The sequence below is a fragment of the Buteo buteo genome, chromosome Z (assembly GCF_964188355.1).
Source record: "Buteo buteo chromosome Z, bButBut1.hap1.1, whole genome shotgun sequence".
Lineage (NCBI taxonomy): Eukaryota > Metazoa > Chordata > Aves > Accipitriformes > Accipitridae > Buteo > Buteo buteo.
This window is the reverse complement of record NC_134204.1, coordinates 75,957,426-75,971,877: the sequence shown is the minus strand read 5'-3', so window position 1 is coordinate 75,971,877 and position 14,452 is coordinate 75,957,426. Positions and strand designations below refer to the sequence as shown.

At 42.9% G+C, this 14,452-nt stretch overlaps 1 protein-coding gene across 1 annotated transcript in view; it reads left to right on the top strand.

Annotated features, from left to right (window-relative positions):
• Positions 1 to 719: 719 nt before the first annotated feature.
• MUSK (muscle associated receptor tyrosine kinase) overlaps positions 720 to 14,452 on the top strand; it is a 56,763-nt gene continuing 43,030 nt past the window's right edge. Inside the window, exons 1-5 of the mRNA XM_075020366.1 lie at positions 720 to 881; positions 5,125 to 5,251; positions 8,493 to 8,644; positions 10,082 to 10,209; positions 10,727 to 10,868. Of these exons, the coding sequence (XP_074876467.1) occupies positions 785 to 881; positions 5,125 to 5,251; positions 8,493 to 8,644; positions 10,082 to 10,209; positions 10,727 to 10,868 (646 nt within the window). The 5' untranslated portion in view covers positions 720 to 784. The remainder of the gene's footprint in view (positions 882 to 5,124; positions 5,252 to 8,492; positions 8,645 to 10,081; positions 10,210 to 10,726; positions 10,869 to 14,452) is intronic.

Below are 14,452 nucleotides of genomic sequence, written 5' to 3'. Positions count from 1 at the left end.
TCAGTACCCAATAGTCATATTTCCCTATGGCAATGCCTCTACCCATGCCCAAATCCCCTGAGCTGCTGCTGCTGTTGAAATGAAATGGTCCTTTTCTCCCAGGGTATAAAGGTCTCTCCTGCTGTGGTTATTCACTTGTTTCAGGGTATGTTTCCAGGACAAGGCTCTGCTTTTTCAGTGTGCTGCAGCAGTTCTCAAAAACTGACAGTCTCCTTGGCAAAGAAGGGCACTTTCATCGCCCAATGCCAACCTCTCCCGCTCCAGCAAATGCATCTGTTAAGAAAAGAAATGCTATCAGCAGGGCAACAGGTGGCATATTGCAGCCAATCATCAAAGTTTATAATAAGACAGAGGGAGTGCATGTGAGAGAGAGAGGAGAAAAAACAAAAAAGAGGGGGTCTAGGCTGAATGAAAATCCAGTGGCAAGCATTTTTTCCACTACTGCACTTACACAGTGCTGAAATAAATGCCTGGTGATTTCGCAGCGCTGGGTTAGGGTACTGCCCTGGAAATGCATTTGCCCATTGTACTCCTCTCTGTTTGCTTAGAAGGAATTCAGAAGGGATTTGCTTTCTCTTGTTTCACGAGCCCCACGCTTTCACACTGACCGAAGTGGATACTCACCAGCTGGCCATGTCCATCACCCCTGCCGGGTGGGAGAATTCCTGATTATACTTAGATCCCACAGACCCTGCTCCGTCATTAGCGGACAAGCTCTTCTTGCGCACCGCCATCTGAAATGCAGCCGGCCAGGAGCTCTGCACGCCTCGCCTGAAGAAGCCAGATGCCTTCTGTATCAAATATGAATGACCTGCTGAAGGTGCCCCTGGTGCACGTCCTCACCCTGGCAGCCCTCAGCTTGGCCGACACACTCCCAAAAGGTTTGCTTGGAGGGGCTTTTGCCCTGCTCTGCTTCTGCCACTTGCTGAAGGAGGTTTTGCAAAGGGGAAGGCGTCTCTGGTAATGGTGGGTTGGGTGGTGTGGTAGCGTTCCCGGAAGGGACAAAAACGTGCTGCTTTTGGTGGTCGCTTCACTGCTTTTAGAAGGATAGCAGTGAAAATAATCTCATAATTGTGTCCGGGATTGAAGGTTCTTTGTCTAGGAAGGACACATAGTCCCATTGCAATGGGCAGGGGAGACTTTGGGGTTCAGCCTGGGTGGGATGGACATTTCTCATGTCAAAGGAAACTTACAGGTTTTAATGGCTAGTAGCCCAAGACTTGTGGTGTTCTGCTTGCCTGTGTATGCTTATAAATATATAAAGCTCAAAGAAGAAGTGAATAGCTATAATGTCTTTACAGAGCGTTATGTATAGAAATACAAATATGCGTGGTTTTTATTGCATACAACATAAAAGTTATTATACCTTCTTCCTCTCTTGTGTGCACACACACATGGACACAAGCACTCATACTTTTAGCCAACACAAGAACAGAAAAAAACCTGCTTAGAAAAGTCTTTGAGAGACAAAGTGCAAAAGTAGTCTTCTGGACATACTGTCTGGTAACCCTGTGGACAAAAGGTTTTGCTGCATGGTGATTGTCAGGAGCCATTCAAAGTACATCAGAAACTCTGCAGCTTCAGGAAAACAAAAAAACCCTCAAGCAGGATGCCAATATTCACCTGTTAGGCCAGCACCACTGCTCTTGCAGGGCTGTGCTCTTACAATTGTTAGTCTGGTTGACCTCAAAATGGAAAAAAAAGAAGGTCACTTCTTTATAAAAAAGTTTTGAAATAAGAATGTTAATTTTTTCCTAAGACACTAAAGTAAGTTGCTGAACCCAGGTCTTTTTGAAAGCTGTGGTAAGACAGGATTGGAGAGAGAAGAAAAAGAATGAGGAAGCGGATTGATTTTTGTTGGTGGCGCAGTGCAATGAAGAGATACGCATCCTTTCTTAAAATGTCACAGGTGGCTGAATTGCCTTGTTCCCCGAGAGAGGTTGAAATGCCACTACAGCCCAGCAGTGTCCTTTAGAGGTTTTGCAGTGTTAGCTGGAAACATGAATGAGCGGCTTTTGACCAGAGGAACTGCAGTATCTCCATGTGTCTGCAATGCCGCAGGGGAGACTGGTTCTGTTTTCTGCTTTGTTTTGTTTGCCTTGCTTGTCTTGTTTTGACAGTGAGAATCCAAAACCGAAGCCGAGCAATTTGGGAGCTTCTGGTGGGCAGGGGATAGAAGGGGGTTTGGCTTTCTCATGGGCCCGTGGCTGGCCTTGGGTCATTTTGCTATCTCCAGAAACTACAGCTGACATCCAGAAAAATGGCACCAGTGTGGCTTTACAGATATATAAATTAATTGATTTTCAATATTATTTAAAGCCACAGGCTACCTAAAAAGTGTCAGAGAGCCCCAACGGATGCACACGGAAAGGTGTGGTGCCATTTCTATATGCTGATACATATGTTTGTACACATTGTTTAGATTTTATTTTCCCCGCATTAAAATCTGGTAATGAAGGCATCATAAGTTCTGATTGCTTTCCTGAGAAAACACGGACTGACACTAACACCTGACCTTTTTGGACGACTTTTAGAAGCAGACACCATCTCAGCCATTTTGGGGCTCTCTCGCCACCTCACGACAAAATGGCGGCGTGCTCCACCGCTTGCTGTCCCCTGCAGACGCACGGCGCGTCCCTCAGCCTCGTGCCCTCTGCCCCCTCACCCTGGCTACAGGAGCATTGCCTTCACCTCCCTGCTGGCCCAGCACTCGGTTTTAATATCGGAAAGGTAAAAAAGAGCATAGGAGAAAACGACACATCGCTGTGGCTGTCACGGTTGCTCTTCGAGGATGTAGAATTTGGGGAGGCAGCTTTAAAAAAAAAGTTCCCTTTCTGCTTTTACCACAGTTAAAGTGCTGTCAGTTTGGACAGTATTTTCTATGAGTATGGGCTTGATTCTGCCCTAAGGGCTGCGCACTGGCTTTCAGGAGATGCCAGATCAGAACGGTGTAAGCAATATTGCTAAGGATAATTCTGTCATCTGTTGAATAAAAGAGATACCATAAAAGTACTTAACTGTTGCTAGAGAATTTATTTAACGAATAAAACTGACAGCCCTTGATTGCCCAAAGAATAAAATACTGTCGTGATGCACACTGGCTCTTGGTACAAATCTAACTTTATTAGTTGTGAGAATGGCCACGCTTATCATGATAACACAGTTATAAAACTGGTTGCTTTGAATTTTGGTTACTGTAAAAATTTACATTTCTCAGGGTTAAAAAAGCATCCTTCCAGAGATCAAGGCATGGGGACAACAGTAGTAAAAACATACTATATAAAATTAGATTGTAAAACCCCATTTCAGCCAGGCTTAATGCCATAAAAACCTGATAAACTCTGTCATAAAATAACAACGTCCCCTTTGAAGTAGACAAGATAGCCATCGGTGGAGATTACTCTCCTAAGACAACCTTCAGTAGCAGGGAAATTTAGGCATTATGAAAATCTTCCATTTGGTTTCACTGGCGTGGGATTCATCTGGGGTGCAGTATGGATGATTACTTCTACCTAGTGTGACCCAAAAAGGCTCAGTAAGTTGAAGCCTGATAGAATTTGAAGCAGTGATCTGAAATGATGAATCTGACACAGTGTTTTAACTAATGTTTAGTTAATATAGTCTTTAGTGCTACCTTAGCTGTAGTTTTAAGATCTTTTTATAGAAGTAAAGTCATTAGCAATTATGCAATCTGAAGTCATATAATCTAGAAATATTATTGAGGCAGATTCATTCTAATGACATTTCAAAAGTGTTAGGACTTTTACATAAACCTGATAGTGGAAGTCAATCCTTTCTTCCTCTAGCTTCGTTCCAGCTGAACTCCAATGACAATCTAGTTTTTACTCCCATGTAAACTGCAAAAGCATTGAGGTAAAGGCTTTCTATTATTCTTGGTCACTTAAATTGAGGTGTCTTGTATTTTGCCTTTTTTTTTTTTTTTTAGGAGGGAGGGGTAAAATGGATGTAGTTTATTTTTTGCCTGGATTTAAATCTTACTGTATTGAGGGGGGCCAGCAGATACAGTGCAGGCAGGATTTTCCGGTGAAAAGACACACAGTGTGCCACATACTGCTACAGTCAGCGAGGAACAGGAAGATTCCTGCATCCGCTGTACATTTTCAAGGTGGTGTTTCAGGAATATGCTATGAACCCAGGTCATTTCAGCACAGCTGTCAATGAAATCCAGTCCAACAAATATTGGATGTGTGTCCCTCGCAGCCATAGATTAAAAGTCATTCAAGTGTCTTCAGAGGCAATGGCTGCAATGCATACCATGCTCAGGGAAAACAATTCACTAGGGGTACCCTTTGATCCCTTCCAGCTGTGCTTCAAGTCTTTTGCTAGGGCGATGGAAAATGTTTCTAAAGATACATTCAAATAATATATGATGACAGGTCTGTGATAATAAGCGTCAGACACAGCTATTAGACTTCTAACCCTGGTGCTACTTGGTTAGAAAAGGTGAGAAAAAGAGATTGTGTGCTAGTCATGCCACAAATCTGGAAGACCTCAAGGGCCTTTATGAGCCTGGCTTTGAAAAATATAGTGCTGTATAACAGTTTTTTTAAAAAAAGAGAAATAGTTGAGTGGAACACACCCTGTATTAATGACGAAGAAGCCCAAATCTCATGCATTATGCTTTAATAAGGAGGCACTGTGCCCACTCCAGGGGCAGGTCATCTTAGCTTCAATTTGCATGCTGTTCATTGCACTTCCAGCCCATGCAATGTTACCCCCATAGCAGGGGGACAGCCTCACCTGTGTCCTCACAGTATGACACCTGGTGCTGTGCACCTTGGGGGAGAGAAGCGTTAGAAACACAGGATGCACTGGGCTTGCTGCAGCTGCCCTACACTTGGGTCTTTCTGTTTTGCACCCTATAGAGAGAGCACGAGGGAAAATGCAAACAACAGAAGGCTGCAGCTGCAAATGTGGAGGGACCTGGGTTACAGCAAATGCTTGGAGGCTGTGCAAAGAACCTCTGCACTGGGGAAAAAGCCATGGATGACCCTGCAGGGACACGGTTGCCTCCACCAAAGGGGTCTGGCAGGATGCATGCCTGGGTGTGGGAGGCACCAGGAGGTTTTAACATTTCTTAACATTTTCACTTCCTTCACACAGCTCCCTTGATCAGCACTCCTCTGGAAACTGTGGATGCGCTGGTAGAGGATGTCGCCAAGTTTGTCTGTGTAGTGGAGTCATACCCTGAGCCAGAGATTACGTGGACACGCAACAGCATTCCCATCAGGTAGGGAGCAGAGCCAGCCCTCTCCAGCATCTCCTGTCAAAATCGTCAGGGCTTTCCTTCATGATAAAGGAGATATCTGGAAATATTAAAATGGGTCTGTGCCAGGGAAAAGGGTGAGTGGCTGTAGTTAAATAGGCATCTGTTTTCCTTAGGGAGTGATAGGAGCACCTGGGGGTTGCTCTTGCAACTTCACACATTTGAGCTTGGAGACAGTTGCAAGCAATGCAAGGAGTTTGCTCTCCAGCTTCAGACAATGCAATCTGCTCTGTTCCTCAGTTCATGCATTTATGAAGGAGGACAATGCTGTGTAATATTTAAAAGGAGCATTGCCAGACTTGTTGCCTGATTTTCTGCAATGTGCTTGGAAACTTTGCAGGGAAGGGGTCATATCATCCTATTCTTGTTTGCTTCTAGTTCTGGATCTGACAGTAGAAAACTGGCTTCTTGTTGTTATGCACAGTCAGACATTAACCACCAGGCATCAAGGTGCTGCCGAAGAAGGCAGCCTTGGAAACATGTTATGGAAGTTGCTACCATTGCTTTAGCTCTGCTGCTGCAGACAAGCTCTTGCAAATTAAACTGTACCTGATCTTCCAACTCTGAAATCACATTACGTCTGCCACATGGCTTCACATCAGTTTCTTGTTCTAGATCACTGTTAGTGATTCCCTCTGTAAGGGAAAATTACAGAACAATCTCTGTGTAACACAGTTAAGGCCTGGTCTCCACAAGAGATGTCCATCTTAGGCAGATGGTCACCTGAAGCACAGTTCCTGCTGTCGGGGTCAAACATCCAAAGAGCTCTTGAACCATTGGCTCGGGAAACTCCAACTAAGTCAGCAGCAGAAGGAGGTCTTACTGCTAGGAAGACCATTTTAGAATAGGAGAAAAGCAGAACACTACCCATATGCACACTGGCTTTCAGAAATCTTTTCTTCACTGCCTGCAACAGAATCTCAGCAAAACCCCAGTCCCAACCCTGTGACCCCAGCCTTGTTGCAGGATAGAGGTCTGAATTTCCACAGATATTATTTCCAAATCAAGTCACCTTTGTCCTAATTCTTTCCCCATCAGTGACACCATGCCTGAAAATCAAAGCTGGAAGAGGAAGCCATCTATGCAGGACCATGGAGATTACATGCCATGGTCTTTAAAACTTCACTCTCTCTATGTTCTAAGATCATATGAAAACCAGACAATTTCTCACCCCAGTCCCCACTTCCAGAAGCCCAACACACCTTTCTAAAAGCCATCTGTCTCTCTCTGAGGCACAGTGCCTTTTTCACGACCTTGGCCGAAACGGAAAATACTGATCAAAAAGCTCTGCTGGTGAGACCAGAGAGCTCAGGTGCTTTGTTCCTTTACTGGGTCTTCTGGAGCAACATTAATAGCAGCAACTATTTCACTTTCCCAAAGCTGTGTTGGCATTAATAGTCAGTGCTGCTGGATACAAAAGCTCAGACCAAAGACAGGGAAATAAATAAGCTGAAAATATTTCTATTGCTTTCCAAGAACATGGATGAAAGTATTTGACAATGGAAAAGGATCAGATCAGTGGGCTTTTTTTTCTGAAAAAAACATATAAACGCATTTATGTGCTTGTGTGTGTCTATGTATCAAACTTCAAAGGGGTTGGTTATTGCAAGCAATAAATATCTGCTATTTTATTTACAAAATTTTCTTCTTTTGCCAAGGTCCCAGCACCCTGAACAGAAGGCTAAGCTAACCTTCAAAACAAAAGAGTCTGTAAACATTCAGCTTCAATGGGAATAGTGCCAGGACAGAGGCTCTTGTCAGCACTAGTCTTCTGGAAGCACCTTTCCTTTTGGCGTCCCATCCTGTACATGTAGACTGACAGGTGCCCTGTGCTGAATGAAACAGTTACCTGCCCCATCTCCCAGGGCAGGGCTGCCTGGGGTGAGCCTTCCTCAGGGAAAGAAGGGAGTGGAGCATGCACATCTTTTACGATGGATGAGTTCATTGTACTCTTTCTTCTCAGGGTGAAAAAGAGAACAGAGATACCAGACTGAAAGGTGAAGAGCTGTTGAAAGGAAATATGTGCCTGTAACATCATAAATGGCACATTCAGATTACTCGGTGACTGCTGTACAATTTTTAACAGTAATAGGCAAAACAGGACATACTTAGACATCAGGTATTTGTGATAGTTTGGGAGACAATCCTCAGGTCAGATCCCTTTTGCTACCGTTCTTCAGGATCAAAGGCCAATTGCATGAAAGTGCTTCCAAAAAGCATCAACAAAGGTGTGAAAATCAAACATGGAGGAATTTATGAAATGTTATGCAAATCTTGTTCCACTGAAGTTTTACTATACTTTTCCAGTTTTGCAGTGAAAATCAGAGATCAGCCCTCTGCTTTCTTACCACCTTTCTTTCTGTCTCTCCCTTGCTCTTGCACACGTACACACACGCACACGTGCACACTCCATGCTCACAAACAGAATTGGTTTTTGCTCTGCAGACTTTGTTACAATATCTTGTACCTTTGTTGCTTCACCTTCTGGGCTTTTCTTCACTTCTCTGAAGTCTCCAGGTTAAAGCCTGCTGTCATTAAACTGTAACTATTCTTGCATCCTCTAATCTTTAGATGGCTTCTTTTCTTCAGCACATTTCTTTGCTTTTTTTTTTTTTCGTTTTTTTTTTTTTTTTCCCCCAAAATAGACAAAACCACTCCTGGATGCAGACACAAAAATACTTGTTTTTTTGGTTTGCATCTTTTTTCTGCAACACTAAAAATCTTTCCATAACATTATCTGTTTAGTGAAAAAAAGAGTTTTGTTTTTTTTTTTTTTAATCTGAAGAAGGTTTCTTTAAAAAACTTCAGCCAGTTCCAGTTCCTATATAGGCAGTCCTTCCCTTGCACTGAGCGATTATATCTAAAACAGGACCCAGCTGGATAAGACTACTTGTGCTCATGCCTGTCCTTGGCCAGACAGAAACCCAACTGTGGTATGTACTTACTTTACCAATACCTGACTGGAGGAAGAATTGCCACCATGCTGGTGGCAGTCAAGAACCACATGTTCTAATTAGGACCAAACCAAATCTTAAGGCCCAACTCAACAATTTCAGTGCCTTCCCTTCTCTTTGCAGGTTGAAAATAAAAAGTAAAACTTATTGCCATTTGTAGTGTCGTCAGCGGTCTGCAGATACAAATGCAATTCCCCCTGTCTGTCCCCAGCTGTCCCCCTGCCCCTGACAATCTGTGCTGTGCCCCGCAGGCTGTTCGACACCAGGTACAGCATACAGAGAAATGGGCAGCTCCTGACCATTTTGAGTGTGGAGGACAGTGATGATGGGGTGTACTGCTGCACGGCGGATAATGGGGTTGGAGCAGCCGCGCAGAGCTGTGGGGCTCTCCAAGTGAAAATGCGTAAGTAAGAATGTAATTTCTTCCTGACACCATGTGAGCGTGTAATTGAGAGCCTGAGCAGACCCCCAGGTATGGCCCCTGGCGGTCAGTATTCAGGGCAGACCCATGTTCCTGTGGGGCTGGGTGCAGTTCTTTGAGGCAGAAACATAGCATATTGGATCATATCTTAACTAAAAGCAGTTGTGATTATTCACTTTGAATAACGCACACTTGTGCTAGGATCAGAGGAAATGTTTGCATAGCAGGGGATAAAATACAATGCTTTGAAGAACGCCCTTTGTACAAAACTTCGTAAAAGCAGCACAATTTGATAGATTAGACCTCCATAGCAATACTGCATAAATCCCTTGTGAATTTTAAACATAAGATTTCACTAATCAGATTTATGCCTGAGGATGGCAAAAGCAAGTAAATGCTGTTCAGATGTTCTTAATAGCAGTCTTGAAAGGTCTGGAGCACAGTGGTGTAAATCTCATCATCCCACATGGAAGGCTGTGGACTGGTTCTTGCAAGGGGCTATATACGTGCTGAACTCTGTCAAGCTGGACTCACATGGCTGCAGTTATTTACACAAACACTTAAAAGGGCAGCTGAGATATATCCTGGCTAAAGCATCTGTGTGTAGTAAAGGATTTGTTTGCACTAATGAGCATGACCCTCCAAGTCTGGTAATTCTGGGGCTCTCCAGCACCCTAGTCGCCTGCACATGGGGGCCAGGAGGTGATGCTCTCTGAAGATCATTTTTCTGCTGGTTCAGTATCATGCAAGGGAGGCAAAACTTCAGATGTCCCAAAACACTGAGATTAAGATGTTTTTTACTCCCAGTTCAGAGTAAGCTAAGCCATGTATTTCTTTGGGTAAAATGGATTTAAATTAGTCCCATATTAACTTTAAGGGAGTTTGATTGTTTTTTTGTTTTCTTTAAGGATTCTTTCTCCTTTTTACTAGCATAGTTATAAATCCTTCAATTAGGGACATTAATTGAGTTTACATGCCCTTCTTGCTGAGCTAAAGACAAGCCTGGGTTAAAACTATTTCAAAACCGTTTCACTCCAGATCTGAGTTTTCATGCAAGACATTGTTTATGCAATGAAGAATGTCAAATCCTGGAATGCAAACATTCTTCAATATTGGAAATACTCTTATCTGGATTTGGATTTTAGCCCAGGCCCTAATTCAAATGACTGTCAAACTCCACTGCTGAAAACAAATAACCCATGCAAGTTAGCTGCTTTTGTGTCCATAAACTGAAACTCTGAATGCTGTGCTTAAGAAAGTTTTTTCTTTCCAAGGCAGCTCATGACCTACTAAGACCACTCCATCTTTCAGCAATGTAAAGAAAAAGCAGCAGAGATTTTGTTGTCATTTCTGAACTTGTTCTATTCTAGTATCTCTTAGCTTCAGTTCAACTTTAATTTTAGACTTTTCAAATTTTAGGACCAAAAATAACCCGACCACCTATAAATGTGGAAATAATAGAAGGGTTAAAGGCTGTTCTTCCATGCACCACAATGGGGAATCCAAAACCTTCTGTTTCATGGATCAAAGGAGAAACAGTTGTAAAGGTGAGTAGAAAGTGAAATTTAAGTAATGCTAACTATTCGTTAAAGGTACTGTGTTAAAATATTAACATCAGTTACAGCATTTGTAAATTCTAGTTGCTAGGAAGCAAGCACTTGGAAAATCCAGGGCTCATCTCAAAGGTCTGCATCTCCAATAATTCTGCCTATAAATCAAATATTGTCTGTGTATCTAGATTTTATATTATACATATTTATTACTAGTAAGTGTTGCCAAATGCTGCTGAATGCACTTGTTAGTGTTCTCATAAATAAGAGCTACTGAGCAGCCTAGCTAAGATTCAGGGCTCTTTTGAAGCTGTAATTCACTGATCTGCAAAACCAGGAATGACTGAGTGTGTCATGACAACGCTGAGCAGGAAGAGCTGGCCCTAAATCCTTCAGTTGTAGGACAAGATAATTTTCATGCGTGTAAGCCCAATCTTTGCAAGCGGATATTTGGTGCTGCTTGTGTGCAGCCTGCATGTAGATCCCTCACATCAATCACTTCTTCCTCTGGCAGGAGAATGCTCGCATTGCTATCCTTGATTCAGGGAATTTAAGGATCCACAACGTTCAGAGAGAAGATGCAGGACAATATCGATGTGTTGCCAAGAACAGCCTGGGCACAGCCTATTCGAAACCCGCAACTGTGGTAGTGGAAGGTGAGTAACCCTTGCACTGAGCTCCAGCTCCACTTGCCAGCTCCTCATGCCTACATGGTCAGCCTGTATTAACCTGAAGTATCACATTGATGTTGACAAAAACATCCTAGGGTGTGACCCAAAAGGCAGAAGAAGGGAAAGGAAGGGAAAGCAGAGAGAGAAACAAAGAAAGTTTGTCCACACCTGCTCCCATTGCTGGCTGATGGTGAAAGGGACTATCTGTGGAGGTCCTTGTCCACGTCTGCTCTGGTGGGATATTTGTCTGAGTAAGGACTCCCAAATATGTTTTTCCTTCTGACTGATGGTTTCCAAGATGCCACCTTGTTTCTTGTTTGCAAAGTCCCACCAGACCCATGGGTTATACGTTATGGCTTGTGAAAATGGACAGGTAGAAAGCTGATGGCCCTGGAAACTCACTGCAAAGAGCCTGATCAGAGAGAACTGCAGCTCTCTCACAGCAAACAGTGAAGCATTTTGCAGCACTGTGTATGTGCCCCTTCCTTTCCTCTTATTTTCCATCTGTATTGCTTGATTCTTCAGGTAAACAGAGCTTTTCTCTTTGAGGACTTGAACACTTTCTGCCTGCTAAACTGAACACCAGATTGATTTTTCAGTTTCTGTTCTTCATGTGCTCAGTGTCTGTCTCTTATTTACAGAAGGTGTTTGCTTTGTGGTATAAATCATCACCAGTTTCAGAGTGCTGAGACCAGTGGACTGCAGGGGAACCCAAATGTAGGCAGTGAGGCATTCAATGTTCCCGAATCCTATGAGAAAAGTTGGGTTACGCAAGGTTTTGTGGAGTGGGAGAAGGGATAACTGACTCAGTAGATGAACTAATTTTTATTTCTTTTTTCAGAATGACTGCACTGTAGAAAGCGGAGAAGGGTCCCCATTTGCCTAATAAGCTTCAAAATATTTTTGTAGGTTACATTTGGCTTGGGACTATCAGAGGTTACTTAGGGTGCAATCCCATTTCTAAGAGGACCATTGACTATCTTCTGGGAGCGGGATCAGGTATATTAGCTCCAACTACAAATTACTGTAGGTCTGCTGTCTCCCTAAAAAATGCATTCATTTTTTCAGTTTTGTTTTTTTTTTTAAATATTTACATGTACAGACTTCAAGTATGTTAGAAATTCCTTAAATGCTTTAAAACAGGAAGGCAGCTATTCCTAATCTAGATTCAGAGCTGTACTCCTCCTGAGCTACAAGCGATGGGGCACACTAAAGACACTGGGATCTGGCTGTGAACCGCTTACATCCTGGGTTTTGGTTTGGCCCCATCACTGAGGCAGTGGCCAAAGGCTTGTTAAGAATTAACTGTGAACGGCAAATCCTCAGTGCCATGCATACAATGCCCCCCCAGCCCCCATGCTGAAAGACCTCAGGCACTAGGATTTTATTGCTTAGGATCTACCAGAGTCAGTTAGGAAATCCAAAAGCGGCCTGGAACTACACAAAAATCCAGGCTGCTAAGATTGATATCTTGTTTTGTCACTGTCTCCAGAATTATGCAGCTGCCTGTTAATTCAAAGAAAGGCAAAATAATCCACAAATATCCTACTTGCAAAAGAGAGCCTGTGTATTGCTCTTTTTAAAATGAGGAAGATTAGTTCTTAGTTAATCAATGGGCCCTTAATGCTCCCACACAAACTATCCCCTCATGTTCCATTCATGTGTTGGGTGAACAAAGCAATACTGTTCTCCAGGCTCGCCTTGGTTTCTCTGGTAGGGCACCCATATAATATACCTCGTTTCAGGCTGCCACCCAAACTAGACTCATGCATGTTTGTTTTACTTTTTTGGCTTCCAAAATCCAAAGGTAATAATCCTGACTGCAGCTTGCTGTGTATACAGATCCCTTCCCCGCACAGTATTTTATATTAATTCTCATGGATATTTAGCATACATACATATGCACATACCTGTGTATGCACGCAGGTATGAGCACACACATACATCCCCTCCATGGACCTTTTATCACTATTTTTAGTATCCCTCCCCTCCTACCTCTTCCACCCCCTTAGTATCAGCATTTTAAAATAACTCCAAGCAAATAATCATCTAAAATTACTTGATACAGAAAAATCACACTTCAGTCAGTCTTCTTTGAGCAATTGCTATGTTCAGAAAACTTATGAAAATATGCTGTTTGTTGCTTCTCTGTAATAACACTACAACATTTTTTCTTAAATCTTGGTGCTACCATTCACTGAAGTTACCACCCTGCATAGTGTGGCTTAATATTAAAATAAAATGAATAAGCATGGCTGGTTAACTATGAATATTTAATCCTGAAGCAAATGCCCATTCAAAGAGCAGTGCAAATATTTATGCCCAGCTAAATCTAGATCAGGCGGGTCCTGATTTCTGGAAGAGGTTTCTAGTTTTCTGTTGTGAGCTTCCATTTGAATGGGTTCAGCATTAGTCTTGGAATTAGTTTCAGGCATTGTCCAAAGTGCAGGGCTGTCTAATTTCTTGAAGGATAGACTCTTTGCCTCCTGCATGCAGTCAGGCTCCTTAAAGTATGTAAGGTCAGGCACATGCTTAAATGACTTGGTGAAGTTGGGCCCAGAAACTACATTAAGTCTCAAATACATAAAATTATCTATGCTGGATCCACTCATTCAAACTGATGATAATCTTGGCCCAAGTGTTTACACCACTGAGGTGCCTTACAGTCCTACTTCTTGTCTGGTTTCAGTGGTCCTGGGTAAAATAATTTGAAGAATGCTGCTATTTTGATTTTCCAAATATTTTTTCTCCATTCCCTGTTGGCTTTCCTCAACATTTATAATACTGGCCTCTATCGATTACTTTTAAAGCACAGCTTTAATATTTTTAAAGCTTTATTATTTTTAAAGCAAAGTAAAAATAATTTGAGTAACAATTTTAGGTTAATATTGAGGTGCACTTCTTGTCATGAGAAAGCAAGCAGTGGAAGCCTTTCTTAGTAGAACTGAATTTTCAGTTGTTCCTGATTTTTGTCAGTGAATGGGCAAGGGAGATAAGGATCCTCTGGGTGCTGCCCCCTGCATGGATTGGTCCCTTGCCAGCGCAGCCTGCTTCCTCTCCCAGGGCACTTTTCAGGCACCAGAGTTCAGGTGATGAACTAGTGAACTCTCATCATTTAAAGAGTTTTAGAGTCCAGAACTGGGTCAGGTTTTTAATTAGAAGGGTTGAAAAAGCCTGTCCTTTTGGACTGTGTTTTTTCCCCAGTTTGGGGCAAACCCACATGAATTTGGACACATGATGGTGAAGCTGATTCTTTCCTTAAAAGGCATAATCCATTAGGGGTGGAAACATGATCATAACAGACCTGACTGCTGGGTTTGTGGGAAGAGCCAGGATCTTCACTGGGAACCATGCTGAGCCTACAGAGAGCACTGCCTTTACTGAAAGGCTTCCTGGTGTGCCTGGAGGGTGTTAGGAGGAGAAGCAGAGCATGGGGCATCCTCTTGATTTGACACCAGGGAGCAGGCACAGGAGGTGAGGGACAGGGAAGGGACACAAGAGGCGAGTATTGGCCAAGAGAGCCAACCGAGTGACCCTGCTGAAGTAGGGTTGTACACTATTTTTACGAT